Raw genomic sequence first — 18045 nt, forward strand, 5'->3', positions numbered from 1 at the left:
TGATCCGGTAGTTCACAACCTGCTGAAGACCGACCACAGCAGCAGCAATAAAAGATGAAGACGGCGAGTGGTGAGTATGAGACTAAGTGCAGGAAGGAAATAATTATTTGTTCCCTTGCTGTTTTTGTAAGTTTGCCCCCTGACAAAGACATGAAGAGTCTATAATTTTAAGGGTAGGTTAATTTTAACATTGAGAGATAGAATATCCAAAAAAATCAAGAAAATCACATTGTATAAATTAGATAAATTTATTTGCATTTTGCAGTGAGAAATAAGTATTTGATTCCTCTGGCAAACAACACTTAATACTTGGTGGCAAAACCCTTGTTGGCAAGCACAGCAGTCAGATGTTTTTTGCAGTTGAGGATGAGGTTTGCACACATGTCAGGAGGAATTTTGGTCCACTCCTCTTTCCAGATCATCTCTAAATCATTCAGATATTGAGGCTGTCGCTTGGCAACTCGGAGCTTCAACTCCCTCCATAAGTTTTCTATGGGATTAAGGTCTGGACACTGTCTAGGCCACTCCATGACATTAATGTGCTTCTTTTTGAGCCACTCCTTTGTTGCCTTGGCTGTATGTTTTGGGTCATTGTCTTGCTGGAAGACCCAGCCACGACCCATTTTTAATGTTAGGGAAGGAGGTTGTCACTCAGGATTTTACGGTACATGGCTCCATCCATTTTCTCATTGATGCTGTGAAGTAGTCCTGGGCCGTTAGCAGATCAACACCCCCAAAACATAATGTTTCCACCTCCATGCTTGACAATGGGGAAGGTGTTCTTTGGGTCATAGGCAGCATTTCTCTTCCTCCAAACACGGCGAGTTGAGTTAATGCCAAAGAGCTCAATTTTTGTCTCATCTGACCACAGCACCTTCTCCCAATAACTCACAGAATCATCCAGGTGTTCATTGGCAAACTTCAGACGGGCCTGCCCATGTGCCTTCTTGAGCAGGGGGACCTAGCGGGCACTGCAGGATTTTAAACCTTTAAGCCGTAATGTGTTACCAATGGTTTTCTTTATGACTGTGGTCCCAGCTTCCTTGAGATCATTAACAAGTTCCCCCCATGTAGTTTTAGGCTGATCTCTCACCTTCCTCATGATTAAGGATACCCCACGAGGTGAGATTTTGCAGGGTGCCCCAGATCAATATCGATTGACAGTCATTTTGTATTTCTTCCATTTTCTTACTATTGCACCAACAGTTGTCTCCTTCTCACCCAGCGTCTTACTTATGGTTTTGTAGCCCATTCCAGCTTTGTGCAGGTCTATGATCTTGTCCCTGACATCCTTAGAAAGCTCTTTGGTCTTGCCCATGTTGTAGAGGTTAGATTCTGACTGATTAATTGAGTCTGTGGACAGGAGTCTTTTATACAGGTGACTATGTAAGACAGCTGTCTTTAATGCAGGTAACGAGTTGATTAGGAGCGACTAACTGGTCTGTAGGAGTCAGAACGCATAATGGTTTGTAGGGGATCAAATACTTATTTCTCACTGCAAAATGCAAATAAATTTATCTAATTCATACAATGCGATTTTCTTGATTTTTTTGGATATTCTATCTCTCAATGTTAAAATTACCCTACCCTTAAAAATATAGACTGTTCATGTCTTTGTCAGTGGGCAAACTTACAAAAACAGCAAGGGATCAAATAATTATTTCCTTCACTGTAGATTAGTTGCACCACTCCAGCAGTAAAATAATAAAACACTGGGGTGGTGCTTTAATGAGTTTTGTGCAGCTCCTCAGTGGTGTGCGCCTTACCAAAGATGCTACTACAGTTGGGGACTGGAGTATCACTTCTTGTTTAAGTTACACCACCAAAGTAGACTGACTTATGATGAAGTTTGCGTGCGCTGCCACATCCCATCCATGGTGGTATGAAAAAAACAAAAGTCGCAAAAGTTTTGCCCAACTTTGCATTGTGCAAATATTATGTGACTTTTCAAAGTGTTTTACACCAGAAAACTGGCATGAACACTTTGATGACTCAGCCTCAAAGGGAGATCACACCAAATACTGATTCAATTTCTCTTTTGTTCATTCACTGTGTAGTTTGCTAATTGATAAAAAATTAAGGGGTATTAAAGGGGTTGACTACTCGGGAAAACCCCTTCTCAGTCCCTATCTTGCCACCAAGTAAAATAATAACATTTATACTCACCTCCACTTTTAGCACTGGCTCTCCCAGGGTTCGTGTGACACTGTTAAAGGGAACCTGTCACGCTGTTAGCCTGCAGATATGCGGTTAATCTGCGGGTTAGCAGCATTATTATGCTGCCCGGCGCCTGCAAGTAGCCAAATGCAGCGGGGAGAAAATGAACTTTATTCTCCCTGCCAACATTCGGTTTCAGTCACGGGGGCGAGGGCGGTGCCAGTTCAGTCATCGCTAAGAGAATACAGAGCGTCTGCTGTAACCGCGCCCCCGACTGACACTGGCTCTAAACTGCGGCCGGCTGTCAGACAGGGCTGGGGACGCAGTTACAGCGGCTGCTCTGTATTCTCAGAGTGATGACTGAATCCGCGCCGCCCCTGACCCCATGACTGAAACTGAATGCTGGCAGGGAGAATAAAGTTAATTTTCTCCCTGCTGCATTTGGCTGCGTTCAGGCGCTGGGCAGCATAATAACGCTGTTAACCTGTGGATTAACCGCATATTTTCAGGCTAACAGCGTTTTTCCTGGTGACAGGCTCCCTTTAAGTCACGTGATCCTTTCACATCATCAGCGGCCGCTTCACTGTCCCCCTTCTTTGAACGTAACGGACATCTGGAGGAAGTCAGCGCTGTGGCTGCTCTCTCATTTCCTCCCAATGTCTGATTTGTTGGAAGAAAAAAGGACAGTGACGCCAGCACTGATTGGCCGCAGGGATCTTGTGACTTAGCAGTGTCACACGAGCCCCTGCAGAGTCAATGCTGACACCGATGGAATGGCGTCGGCACCAGAGGGAAGTATAGGTGTTTTTATTTTATAAGGGAGAAACAGTAATTGAGAACAGTTATTTGAGTAGTGAACAACCCATCTTAGGCCATGGCCTCACTATCAGTATTTGGTCAGTTTTTTTTCTCAGGAGTGGGAGCCAAAACCAGGTGAAGAACAATCAGCGAAAAGGTATAATAGAAACAAGTCACCAATTCTGTATTTATCACCCACTGCTGAGGAAAAAATACTGATAGTGATGCCGTGGCCTAACACTTCCACCTGTCTAAATCTTTTGCACAGCCCTGTATAATCTTATGCAGAATCCCCACATGCACATATAATACACTACTCAAAAAAATAAAGGGAACACTTAAACAACAGAATATAACTCCAAGTAAATCAAACTTCTGTGAAATCAAACTGTCCACTTAGGAAGCAACACTGATTGACAATCAATTTCACATGCTGTTGTGCAAATGGAATAGACAATAGATGGAAATTATTGGCAATTATCAAGACACACTCAATAAAAGGAGTGTTTCTGCAGGTGGGGACCACATACCACATCTCAGTACCAATGCTTTCTGGCTGATGTTTTGCTCACTTTGAATGTTGGTTGTGCTTTCACACTCATGGTAGCATGAGAAAGACTCTACAACCCACAGAAGTTGCTCAGGTAGTGCAGCTCATCCAGGATGGTACATCAATGCGAGCTGTGGCAAGAAGGTTAGCTGTGTCTGTCAGCGTAGTGTCCAGAGGCTGGAGGCGTTACCAGGAGACAGGCCAGTACACCAGGAGACGTGGAGGGGGCCGTAGGAGGGCAACAACGCAGCAGCAGGACCGCTACCTCCGCCTTTGTGCAAGGAGGAACAGGAGGAGCAATACCAGAGCCCTGCAAAATGACCTCCAGCAGGCCACGAATGTGCATGTGTCTACACAAACGGTTAGAAACCGACTCCATGAGGGTGGTATGATGGCCCGACATCCACAGATGGGGGTTGTGCTCACAGCCTAACACAGTGCAGGACGCTTGGCATTTGCCACAGAACACCAGGATTGGCAAAGTCGCCACTGGCGCCCTGTGCTCTTCACAGATGAAAGCAGGTTCACACTGAGCACATGTGACAGACGTGACAGAGTCTGGAGACGCCGTGGAGAGCGATCTGCTGCCTGCAATATCCTTCAGCATGACCAGTTTGGCAGTGGGTCAGTAATGGTGTGGGGTGGCATTTCTTTGGAGGGCCGCACATCCCTCCATGTGCTCGCCAGAGATAGCCTGACTGCCATTAGGTACCGAGGTGAGATCCTCAGACCCCTTGTGAGACCATATGCTGGTGCGGTTGGCCCTGGGTTCCTCCTAATGCAGGACAATGCCAGACCTCATGTGGCTGGAGTGTGTCAGCAGTTCCTGCAAGATGAAGGCATTGAAGTTATGGACTGGCCCGCCCGTTCCCCAGACCTGAATCCGATTGATCACATCTGGGACATCATGTCTCGCCCCATCCACCAATGTCACGTTGCACCACAGACTGTCCAGGAGTTGGCGGATGGTTTAGTCCAGGTCTGGGAGGAGATCCCACAGGAGACCATCCGCAACCTCATCAGGAGCGTGCCCAGGCGTTGTAGGGAGGTCATACAGGTACACAAAGGCCACACACAATACTGAGCCTCATTTTGACTTGTTTTAAGGACATTTCATCAAAGTTTGATCAGCCTGTAGTGTGTTTTTCCACTTTGATTTTGGGGGTGACTCCAAATCCAGGCCTCCATTGGTTAATACATTTGATTTCCATTGATGATTTTTGTGTGATTTTGTTGTCAGCACATTCAACTTTGTACAGAACAAAGTATTCAATGAGAATATTTCATTCATTCAGATCTAGGATGTGTTATTTGAGTGTTCCCCCTCATACACAGCCTTCCATAGACCCTCGCCCATCACAGGACCCTCATCTCACACCCCTTCCACAGACTGTTCTAGCAGCACTATTCACACAGAGCCTCCCGAGCACAGAGGTGGTCGCACAGAGCCTCCCTCCAGGCACTGCACGCTCCTCATTCTCCCTGTGCAGCCTGAGTCTGGTCACTTCTCCCTACTAACTTGTCAGCAGGACGCTGCACGGTCACGTGACCGCACTCACAGTGCAACAAGTCTATGCTGCCCTTCTCCGGAACTAGAGACCAGGCGCCTTGTTTCTGGGGGCCCTTCTGACTGTGACACCGGTTCCCACGTGCAGCAGGATGTATTTTGTTTCTCCTCGGAACTTCCGGTTAGTGACACCAGCATACATGTGCAGCAGGGGCTCAGGCTATCATCTTCCAGGTAATATTTGTGGGGTATATATATGGCGGCTGTGAGAGGAGAGAGAGCAGGATATACAAGCCATGTGATGTGCTGTCTGTGGTGGACCTCCTGTAGACATACTGGAGGCAGTTCTGGCTGCTGTGTGTTTTCTGTGCTGTCACTGTGTTCTTGTATATGTCACACATTGTTTTATTTATTACTAACTTGTCCCCTATCAGAAGTCCCTTTTCCCCTGTCACAGTTTGTTATAAAAACAAACTGCGCAGTACTCACTGTCCCCAGGTCCAGCAATGATTGCAGCACTGACACATATCAACTGAGCTCAGTGTCCCTGCTGGGTAGACCGAGCACTCCGCTCACAATCGCTGAGAGCACTGATTGGCTGCAGCGCTCTCAATGTGACATCAGCGCCGCAGTCAATAACAGACGCTGGAGCAATGGTGGAGACTCAGGGAAGGCGAGTAATGCATGGTTTGGTTATTTTATAACAAACTGCACACGGAGACCAGGATTTCTGAAAGTGGTAAACCCCTTTAAAATGTATTTTTTTCCCATGTAGTGTTTCCTGTGTCTTTTCTGTTTTTACAGGCTCCCTCAATAAAAGCTTATATTAGAAATGTGACTGCTTGGCTAAGGTGACTGCGTCAATGCCATCCCCAAGGCGCTGACATCACCCTGGCCTTAGCCTTTAGCTTGCCCATTTACATGACAGCACTATCCACACTGTCACTTTGGATGTAGCAGATCTATTGTAAAAGAGGTTTTACAAATCCCATTCACTCATGGTGAAAAACCACAACGTCCAATATGTCGCAGATTTTTTTTTCAGTGCAAATAGAGAAATCCTTGATAAAAACCATATGCAAAATAAATTTATAAGCATATAGTTATAGAAGGTATATTTTTGAGTATTATAAAAAAAGAAACATCCACATATTAAAATCAAGTATTACTTTTTAATATTAAAGGGGTTGACCAGGCATAGTCTCTCTCATGACTGGCTGTGAAGAGAAACAATTGCGTACTGGGTACAGTTGCCAATGCAGCCTCCAATGCCCAACATGTATCGTGTACATATCCACTGGACGGTTGCTTCAGCAACTTTACTACCCAACATACAGGGGCGGAAGTATAGTAGGTGTAGGTGCAGGTGTTAAAGTTGCACTCGGCCCTGAAACCTATGGGGCCCAAATGAGAAGACCTTTACTATTACAGACCCATGATGTTTAGGGTCCCTGCTGGCTATTCTGCATTCGGGCCCATGACCTTTAAAGTGCCCCTGTCAGTAGGATTTACCCTCCTGAGCCGTCTTTGTGGGCATGTAGGTCATAGAAAGCTAAATAAAGTGATACCTTTATATCTGATGTTTTAATCTAGAGTAATGCACTTTTTTCTCAATATGTAAATGAGCTGTTAAGATCCGTGGGCTGGGCTCTCGGTTACCAGTGTGAGACATATAATTACTGACCGTCTTCTTTCCTGATCTACATATCTCGCACTGGTAACACCCACTTTCATTTAAAATAAAAGCTGGAGGTAGATTCTCGGGAAGATCTATGTCCAGCCCATAGATCTTAACAGCTCATTTGCATATAAGAAAAACAGGGAATTTCTCTGGAATACAATATCGGATTGCAGATATCAAGGTATCATTGTATTCAACTTCCTATGACCTGCTTGCGCATATCAACAGGTTAGGAGGGTCGATCCTACTGATAGATTCCCTTTAACCCCTTTACAACCTGCGCCATATTAGTACGCACAGGCTGTAATCCCCCGGTTCAGTGAGGGCTCCGGCGCTGAGCCCGCACTGAACCGGGCACATGTCAGCTGATTATTACAGCTGACATGTGCCTGCAACAGCCGCTGGTGGAATCGCGATCCACCCGGGGCTGTTAACATGTTAAATGCCGCTGTCAATCTCTCAATCCCTGACAGCGGCATTTAACAGCGCCGTCACTTACCCCGCCCATCGGTGACCCCGTCACGTGATTGCGGGTCACCGATGGGTGGTCATGACAACCCTGGGTCTGCAGCAGACGCCTGCGGTTGTCATGAGCTGGTCGCTATGAGCGCCACCTAGTGGTCGGCGCTCATAGCACAGGACCATTTCTGCTACATACAGGTGATCTGCTGATCTGTATGTAGCAGAGGCGATCAGACAAGTGCTGCTTCTAGTCTCCTATGGAGACTATAGAAGCAAGCAAAAAGTGGAAAAAAAAAAATGTTTTTAAAAATATAAAAAAAATTAAAAATATAAAAGTTTAAATCACCCCCCTTTCGCCCCATTCAAAATAAAATAATAAAAAAAAAACCTACATACACATATTTGGTATTGCCGCGTTCAGAATCACCTGATCTATCAATATAAAAAAAGAAATAATCCGATCGGTAAACGGGGTAACGAGAAAAAAATTCTAAACGCCAGAATTACGTTTTTTGGTCGCCGCAACATTGCAATAAAATGTAATAACGGGCGATCAAAACATCAGATCTACCCCAAAATGGTATCAATAAAAACTTCAGCCCGGCACGCAAAAAATAAGCCCTCACCCAGCCCAAGATCCCGAAAAATGGAGACGCTACAGGTCTTAGAAATTTTTTTTTTTTTTTTTTTACCAAACTTTGGAATTTTTTTTCACCACTTAAATAAAAAAGAACTTATACATGTTTGGCGTCTGCGAACTCATAATGACCTGGAGAATAATAATGACAGGTCAATGTTAGCATTCAGTGAACGTGGTAAAAAAAAAAAAAAAAAAATCTGTGGAATTGCACTTTTTTGCAATTTCACCGCACTTGGAATTTTTTTCCCCTTTTCCCGTTCACAATATGGTAAAACTAGTCATGGCGTTGAAAAGTACAACTCGTCCCGCAAAAAATAAGCCCTCACACGGCCATATTGACCAAAAAATAAAAACGCTATGACTCTGGGAACAAGGGGAGCAAAAAACAAAAATGCAAAAACGGAAAATCCCAGGGTTGCGAAGGGGTTAAGCTATGCCACTGCCAGCACACACGGACTTTCATCTATGCATGATGTTAGATCGAGTGGAAGTGTGTACGTGGACAATTGCCTCATAGCCCAATAATGTCCATCATTTGGCTTACTTTTGTGTTTTTGAACCCTCTACAGGACCTTCTACACCATGTTTAATGATGAGGATGACCTAGCTGCTTTTGAAGACGAACTGTACCGTGAAGAGTCTTCCAGTGATGAGAGTATAGACAGCGAGGTGGAGGCTTACCTTTATAGCCAGGTGCACTATTCCCAAAATCTAAATGAGGACAACATTGATGAACTAGATGATGAGAGGAAAGAGGATGATGTCCCAGAGAAGGTGACCAGCTTTAAGATCAACTCCAATGAAAAGAAAGCTGTGATTATAATCTCAGACAGTGATGATGTAAGGGCTTCAGACTCTTCTGCGGTTCTTATTCTTTCAGAGAGTTTAGAAGAGGACAGTATATACAGTTCCAAGACTAAGAGTAAACTATTGTCAGCAGCACAACATCCAAAGAATGAGTCAACTCCTAAAGCCCCACTTAGGGAGAAAAAGTTGTCTAAAATTCCAGGGGCAAAGTCTCCAAGCTCTGGCAAGAGTTACAAAGGTGGAATTGTCCAGGAAGTTTTTGTCATAAGAGGAAGTTCAGAGGAAGAAGATAAGGAGGTCATAGAAGAAGTGGTTCTATCATCTGATAGCGATCTCAGTGATGTGGAGAATTGGATGTTGTTGGGAAGAGCCAGAGAGGAGGGAGACGCTAGCATTCAACTGAATGTTGAAGGCCAAAGATATGCGCCCAGTGAAGGTTTGTAAACTTTCTCGCATGGCTCAGATTTCTGTTCATAAAAATAGCAATAATTGTTAATATTACCTGAAAATACAGGTATATATGCAATATCCATTTCCCATTCATTGCTATGCATCTTCTGAGCTCCATCACATGTTGGAGTGACCAAAGTAGCATGACTGGTACTAACAGGATATAAGAGAAAAGAGATGGCCACATCACTGTCTGAAATGTAGTCTTTGGGAACAATGGAGAAGCTGTATCTTTTTGGGGGGGGATTTAAAGACCTAATTCAGGGGTCATGGGTTACCTATGCTGAATTGTAAAGCTCTTGAGGTAGGACTTTGCCTTTCAGCTATATTACATATTTATAAGCTTACCTCTTTACAATTCTTCATAATTTATCCATGTTGCTAAAATTTTTTGTGTTGAAAGACATAAGTTTTTTTTTTTTTATTATTTATTTCAGCCACTACTGATTAAATGGTTCCATTCCACTATTTAATCCATTATCATATGAGCATATACGAACTGATATCTGCAGTGGCTACTATTTACTTCATAGAAAATCATTCTGATCCCTGTCCAGGTGTATCATATGTAGTCTATTCTAAATGATCTTTTAGGTATGAACATCCTTAATGAAAAGGTGGGTGTCCTTGCTCTGACTTCTGTCAAGTCTAACTTCTATCTATGAGACAGAGCAGTTAAAAGGGTTGACTGTTATGTAAGGAAAAAATGTAAGCAATGGATGTGGGTAATATAAAAATGGAGGCAAACTTACCATCCAGTGTAGGCCTCTCTGAATGTCTGCACCTGGCTCTTAAAGCAGTGCCTGCTCCATTCGGAAGTCAGAGGACAGCTGCAGCCTATGATTGGTTGTAATAGTCATGTGACAAGAATGGCATATCATCGGATGTTTCTCTGACTTGCTTTTCTATGCCCCTGACCACTGCAGCCAAACACAGCATACAGCTGTCCTTACTTCTGAACAGAGCAGGCATTATTTGCAGAGCTGACACAGACTTCCAGGGCAAACTGTGGTGTATTTTTCAATCTGTGGGTTGTGATAGGCCTAAATAAATTTTATTGTACGGGTTATTTCTCCATTTATATTATTACTGCCCATGTTGACTTTATTATAAGTCACAGCTGTGAGTTTCTGCACACTTTGTGGTGCGTGTTTAAGGATTTTAAAATAATGTCTGGTTTTGTTTGTAGTGGGTTTGTTTTTGTGACAAGAGAATTTTTCGTATTTCCATTTCCGTTTTTTCTTGACAGTCATCCAAGAGTTAATGTAGCCATATGAAGGGCCGTATGCTCACGATGCGGATTTAATGCGTTTCTGTGGCGCCATTTCCGCCGCGGAAACGCATTAAAATCGCTTGTTAAGAGGTCTGGGATGTATCATTGCGGAAAAATCCGCAGCACAATTGACTTGCATTGAACCGCATAAAATCCGCATGTATAGATTGATACATGCGGATTTTATGCGGTTCAATGCGCAGATGGTACCCGGGTCTGGAGAAGAGGAGACTCTCATCCGACCCGGGTACCATCGTACCTGCAAGTTAAAAAATAAAAAAAAATATTCATACTCACATCTCCGGCGGCCCTATGTCTCCTCCCGGCGGCGATCCTCTCTTCCCGGCGGCCCGCGGTGTACTGGCAGGACCTGTGGTGACGTAATTTAATCAGCTGATGGTCATGCGACCATCAGCTGACCGCTAACGTCAGCGCAGGTCCTGCCAGTACACCGCGGCCCGCCGAGGAGAGAGGATCACCGCCGGGAGGAGACATGGGGCCGCCGGAGAGGTCAGTATAAGGTTTTTTTTTTCTTTTTACTTTTTAATTCTTTTTTTTAGCATAGATACACTGTTTGAAAGCAGAACTCTCCTCATAAGTTGGTCACACAATATAAGTTGCATGGATTTATATTGTGTGACCAACTTGTATTGTCAATCCCTTTTCCAAATGCATTTGAGTGATGCTCAAAATCGCTTGGAAAACCACTTGAAATGCATGTAAAATCTGCATGCGTTTTTTCTGCCACGGAGAGGAAAAAACGCTTAAGAAATTTCTGCATCATGGGCACATACCCGAAGGCTTCTTTTTTTGGAACAAGTTGTAGTTTTGAATGACACCATTCAATTTACTATATAATACATTAAAAATTGGAAGAACATTCCAAGTGGGATGAAAAATATGCAATTCTGCCATTGTTTTTTTGGTTTTCTGCATTCATTGTGCAGTAAAATGACTTGAATACATGATTCTTTAGGTTAGTGCGATTACGCAGTATGCAATTTTAAACTAGCATTGTTTTTTTTTCTCTTAAATTTTGTTTAATTTATTTTCTTTCTTTGTGTCGCCATTTTCTGAGATCTGTAACATTTTTTTATTTTTACGCCTATGGAGCTGTGTGATAGCTTGTTTTTTTGTGTAGTAAGCTGACCGTTTTATTGATACCATTGTGGGGTACATACAACGTTTTGATCGCTTTTTATTGCATTTCTTTAGAGAGGTGAAATGACAAAAAAAAAACCCGCAATTCTACTATTTTAATTATTTTTTCTCTTTGCTGTATTTACCAATTAAAGTTTGGTTTTTTTTGAGTGCCTTTTAAAGCTTTTTTTTTTTTAAATATTTTTTAGTCCCCTTGGGAAACTTGAACCTGTGATACTACATACTGTAGTAACACAGTATTGCAGTCAATAGTCAAAATCTCAGTCCACCCACATGTTGAATACAGAATTACCAAGATGGCAGCCAGCAGGCCTATCTCTCTCATGCTAACTCATCTGTTCCTTGGGATTGTGGGGGACAGATGAGATTAAGTGCGCATGAGCAACTGCAACTGTGATATTTAAAGGGAATCTGTGAGCTGGTTTTTGCTATGTAATCTGAATACAGCAGGAGATAGAGGATGAAATACAAAATTCAGGGATGTGTCACTTGTTAAAGTGCGTGCTGTTGTTTACTAACTGTGAAGGATTTATCCCTAAGGGTACATGCACACGATCAGTGTTCACTGCGGATTGGACGCAGCGCAAGTGCACTGAGTGCAACCCGCAGCGGCCAGATGTTACAGCATAGTGGATGGGATTTATACAAATTCCATGTCCACTATATGTCTGCGGATCACATGCGGCGCGTCTTTCCAGACCGCAGCATGTCAATTTCTCCCGCGGGTCCGCATGCGGGCTTTCCCCATAGACCTAATCTCTATGGGGAAAGTCTGCATGTGAGGAAAAAAAAAGAGGCAGACGCTCATTTGCATAATGAGCAGAAGCCGGAGGCGGCTTCTCCACAGCCTCGGGGCCGCAGCCAGCTCCGGATAGTCTGCACATACCCTAAGAGATTTACATTTCCAGACTAGTCCAGCAACTAAGCACCTCGCTGTCTATGGAAATTGTATATACAGAACCTGGTGTGGGTGGGGTTAGCTTTCTCAGCTCTGCTTCATTCGAAATGTAAAAACTCTTGATTGTTTGAGAACGGCTGCACCCAGTAAACAAAGTGATCGCTGGATTCAGCTTCTCTTTGCCTACATTATGCTGCTTTCAGAAGAGGGAGCAAGAACCTGCTGACAGATTCCTTTTAAATGCCTACTAGAAATGGACAGAGGCATCTAAATGGTTAACAGCTCAGCTCCTGCTGTTAGATACAGATGCCATCTATGTTCTTTTGCTTGCATCTACCTGTATGCAGTGGGTCAGCTTCTTAGCCCCCTCCACTCTTTCAGCCCCCTGCCCAGGACGTTTATGAATGTCCTAAAGCTGGAATGGATTAATAAAGATAATTATGTTTATAGTTTTCCTATGGTTTCAGATGTGCCTTTGTTATCTGCCTGTGTATCTTGGGTTTATGTGCTTTTTCGCACCAGCCCCTTGTGTACTCTCGTGATTTATGTGTGTTAAGAGTTTACAATGCCGCCATTTATACATTTAACACCTTCTGTAATGCCTCATTCTAGGGCTAATTTTTTCTTTATTATTTATATTTTGGACTAGTATTATACTTGTTTTTGTGGACCCAGATTGGGCATTAATCTGGTACCCGGGTAGGATCAATATATTTTAATTCATACATTTTTATTTAGGGAAATATGCACATTTCCTTTTTATATTTTGTGTAATTTAATATATTTAGTTGGACAAGACAAATTTATGCCATAAAAAAAATCAGTACACTCACATAGCAAAGATGTTTAGAAACAATACTTTTTTTTTTATTAACTATTGTTTATAGGTCGTACAACAGGTTTTCGCTGATCATAGTGAGGTAATGGCCTTCTGAAGCACCGTAATAGGCACAGCAGCAGCAGAAGTCCCCTGAATGGCTGTGGTCATTATCAAGAGGGCTGGTTTCTTGGGGAAAACATCTGCATGTATTGTTATATATGTAGCTTACATTAGGGACAAAACTGTACTTAGATCTATACATGTCCCTGGCTACGAAAACTTCTGTTATTTATATTCTTGGAAAACGCTGCCCAATAGGAATCTAGTGTATATAACTGTTACTCACTCTATGTATTCGTAAGATAAGGTCCCCTTTAACCATTGGTCAGTGTTCAGAGACACCGAGGGGGATTTCACTTGTGTGGTGGAATGACATATCTCTGTCTCATAGGATAATAATTCATCGTCCTAATATTTTGTCATGCTCCTACAGTACAGTGATTTCTGCACCTTCCCAGCTTTTAGACGTTGTTTCCTTAACCACTTTATGTGTCAGCTTGATGTATTCCTCGGTGGAAACTGGGTTAATTATTAATGAGCAAATTGTGTAACTCATGTTCACACTGAGTTTTTTTTCTTTTTTTGCGGCTGTCAAAACTACTAGTTTTCCAGTGGAACCTGTTTCTTCCCTGGGGAGCTTTTGGAGGAGTTTTGCATTTTCTTAAGCTTTTCCTGCAGAGGGTTAAAGAATTTTTCAAATGTTTTGGCAGTTTTTTTTTTGGTCTAAATGGTTTTTGCAGCCTAGTTTGGAGCATTTTCCATCAGGATCCACCTCAAAGAAGAAACATCCATTCTGTTTTCTCCAACCAGGCGTTTTCGAAACCTGAAGCATTTAAAAGACGTTCTATAGCCTGAACATACAGACTACGAAGATTTTTGTGAATGCTTTTCCGACATTTTCTAGGAGTGGAGCCGCTCAAAAAAATGCCGTAAAAAGACTTATTCTAAACCGGCGACATAATACGACTGCCAATTGGTAAATTTTTACCAATCCGTGGTCGTTTGACTGCTTGTTTGCCCAGGCAGACCAAAGCAAACAATGTGCACTGAGTGATCTATGTTAGCTGGATTGATGTGTATAGGCTGCCATGTTTCTCAGCACAGCGAGTCCTGTTTGCACAGGACAATGCACCGCTGAGAACTATGAACTTTTGCGCTGCGCAAAAGATCATTTCATCAGATGAATGAGCGATTTGCTCCTTCATCGGGTTATCGTCAGCCTGTTTACACAGCAAGATAAAATGTGTTTAAGAATGCTCGCTACACAATTCTCTTGCAGTGCTAATGTCCCTTAAGAACCCTACTATAAAAGCCCTTCAATGCTGACACTATGGATGCGAACCAGGATTTAGAGGTTTCCTATAAACCCTGAACTCGCACTGAAGTGCAGGTGAACTTTGCATTGTTCAAGACTAAAAGATTCATAAGAATTCTTCTTGACCTTGGTCCGTCAATCACTGTGTCCACTAAGTGAGCAGTACCAAAGAAACATGTAATGCCCTGTGGCCTCTTCGACTACCCATTAAAATGGGAAAACTGATGCTTACATATGCCTTCTGTTTCTCTGGTACCATATAAACTGCTGTTTACCTGATAATACTTTTGGTCAGTAATATGCTACTTTATTTTATAGTGCATCTAAAATAGCCAGTGGTGTTCTCTCTACGGGTTATCCTTCAATCATGACATATTGCGGGTACCTGGTGCAGTGGAGACGTTGAATGTTTATAACGGGAACATTTTCCAGATTGACGTGAACGTCAAAAAAAGAAATGGGTCTTATGTATGACCAAATTGCCTTTATGTCCTTACATTATTCAGTTACATTTTTCTGACACCTCTCACACACATCACATGTGTAATGCTTCCAGAAGTTAGAGCTGCAGCATGTCAGGACATTTTTGGTCCCTCTCCCACCCCAGAGATTCCATTTAACTCCAAGTAACGCAAATGCTGTGATTACCAGATGTCTTTTTTGTTCCTTTTCTTTTAGTCTTTAGTTGAAATCCTGGTTACGTCTGGGAGCACTAATTCCAATCCACCCCCTGAGACAACCAGACACGCACTTGGCTTTGAGTGCAGTGACCAAGAACTACTAATGTTGTCAGTTAGTTTTAGCCTGCCCAAATAGTCCTCATTCTAGACATCCCTCCCGTGAAGGTAAGCTGAAGTCCAGATATCATGGGCTCCCCATAACGTATTCTTTTTGGCATAAACTCTCATTGTTACTGGTAGGTCAGTAAATACAAATCTGCATACAACTTCATGGCTACATACAGGGATGTTCCTAGCCCCACCTTCAGTCCTAGTGCCCTCCTTTATTTTAGATCTGGTAAGGTTTGATCTTTGTGGAAGGCTGTCAAGCTTTTAATTCATGTGGTCTGAGGATAAAGGGAGCGTTGTATTTTTTATATCTGGATATATATATTTTCCTGCACCCACGCCTCCTAGAATACTTGTGCTTTCATAACTTGTGTGATACCTTTTTCCAGCTTGCTGCATCTGATGATTGATGTGAAGGTGATGGAAATATAGACATGGCGTCTAACTGATTTTCAAAGTTTAAGGGTTAAAAGCAATTCTAGGTTAATAGAAACTCCCAGCAAAGCAGTTCTATTTGGAGAGCTTCCATTGGTATCCATAAAATTCACTGCTGGTTCAATTTCTATTAAGCTAGGTATAGCAATGAATAATGAATGTCTAGCCATATTAATCATATTGAAAGTACCCTTTGAACTGCAGGAAATCATACTTTAATAAATCTGTCTGCATGGTATAAGAGGATTTCAGCTATTATAGACCAATATTTGTTTGTGTCCCGTTACTTGGCTGAGCAGTCATCCAGGCCATGCGCTGGAAAATGCTGCAATAATATGCTTAAGCGGGTCCTTAACGCTGCTTTGTTTTCTATCCGAATATCCGTAATTTGCATTGTTTATTATAATGTCTTATCAATAGATTTTTCACATATAATTGGCTGAACCATGCCCGTTTGAGACGCCTTCCTTATTTTCATTAAATGCCAGTTAGGGTTTGTGCTTTTGTTGCATTAGTTCCCCACTAATTTCAGGGGCTACTATAGATGTGTCTGGTATAAAGTGATAAATCATTACTTTTCATACAATGTTAATGACTGTATTTTTGTAGTCTTACACTGAATAGATGGATAAATAGATATACCGGTATATCTATTTCTCTATATATTTATACATTGACATTATGCAACATTACTTTTGGATGATGGTGTTACCTGTTATATTCCCTGATATGTGGATATAGTTCCTGTTGTTCCTTATTCTGGAGTCTTTGTACAACTGCATCTGCTTTTAATATGGTCTCTCCTGACAATACAACAGTGTATATTATAATAGCTCATTGCAATGTAAACCCTTTTGGCATGCATTACCCCTTATTGAGAGAAGAGGGGTGTTTTAACATGCCCATCTCTCACTTACATAATACAGATTATCAGGTAGGTATATTTTGATGGTACCCTAAACTGTAAATTGCTCATAATGCAGTTTAAAGCGACATTAGAAACGATATTGGGTGAAACTTTTTAACCAACAATTTGACTCCCTTTGTACCAGACCCACAAGTCTGTAAAACCCCCAGAATGCCTCATTATACAGGATACAAATAAGTACCTTCACTTGAATTGGTTTCTACTTCTAACGGTTTCCTCCACCTCCGTGAAGAAACCTCCCCTTCATAAATCCCTATCCATGCACACTGCCTTTTGTTCCTATATATTACCGATCCATTCTGGTTTGTCTATAACTGGGAACACTTTGGAAAACCAAACTCATTCATTCATTCTTTTTTTTTTCACAAAAACCCCCAAAACACTGCCTTTGTTCTTGTTTGTGTTATCACATTGCATTGGTCATATGAATTCAGTAGTAGATACAGCACCTTGATGAATTAGGCTATGTGCCCACGTTGCATTTATGAAGCAGAAAATTTCTGCTGCATAAATGCAAGTCCTCTCCCGGAAAAACGCATGCGGAATTCCGCACGCGTTTATCGCGCGTTTATCACGCGTTTTCCACATGCGGAATTGCCTTGCGTTTTTTATGCATTGAACAAAGGCAATTCTGCTTGCGGAAACGCAAAATTAAATGACATGCTGCGGATTTTTGAACGCAGCATAAACGCTGCGGAAAAATCCGCAGCATGTGCATAGAACTTGCGGAATCCCATTGGGGACCATGGGGTGCGTGTTACCAAGCGTTTTTCAAGCGTTTACGCTGCGGAAATTCCGCATCAAAAACGCTTGAAAAATGCTACGTGGGCACACAGCCTAAGCCACTATTTTGTCCTAGAAGGCCATTGTTAAAATGAGCTGAAGTTTGCAGCTTCTGAGCAGTGTCGAATTTTACACCTGAATTTCACCCTAACCTGGTTAATGTTTCACGTCTTTTTTAGGGTATGTGCACAAAACATCTTTTAGGCTGTGAGTATTTTCGCTGCTATTTCCAACAAAGTGGATGGGATTTATAGAAATGTCATGCCCACTGTGCTTCTTTTTTACTCAACATAAACTGACCCGTCAATACAAAATAAGAACTGCGGCTCCAACAAGCCGACAATAAGGTGTTTAAATGTCCCTACTATGAGCTTGTGTGGCAATAGGAATGATCGCGGTGCTTTTGCTCAACAGGATCCCCAAACAGTCTTAGGCATGAAGAAGAAAGCGCCGCCACCCACCATTCCTTTTTAAAAAAAAATAGAGTCCTTATAAATCTTCTGGACATCTATGCGGTAAGCGGGGGGGGGTG

The 18045-nt window shown here is 42.4% G+C and overlaps 1 protein-coding gene across 1 annotated transcript in view; it reads left to right on the forward strand.

The window, feature by feature from the left end:
- The first annotated feature begins 5095 nt into the window (after positions 1 to 5095).
- Positions 5096 to 18045, forward strand: part of ZCCHC7 (zinc finger CCHC-type containing 7) — a 275216-nt gene continuing 262266 nt past the window's right edge. Inside the window, exons 1-2 of the mRNA XM_073662523.1 lie at positions 5096 to 5246; positions 8365 to 9038. Coding sequence (XP_073518624.1) covers positions 8378 to 9038 — 661 coding nt within the window. The 5' untranslated portion in view covers positions 5096 to 5246; positions 8365 to 8377. The remainder of the gene's footprint in view (positions 5247 to 8364; positions 9039 to 18045) is intronic.

This window comes from Phyllobates terribilis, unplaced genomic scaffold (genome assembly GCF_046119375.1).
Source record: "Phyllobates terribilis strain yellow unplaced genomic scaffold, ASM4611937v1 Scaffold_1__5_contigs__length_1240528914, whole genome shotgun sequence".
NCBI classification, from domain to species: Eukaryota; Metazoa; Chordata; class Amphibia; order Anura; family Dendrobatidae; genus Phyllobates; species Phyllobates terribilis.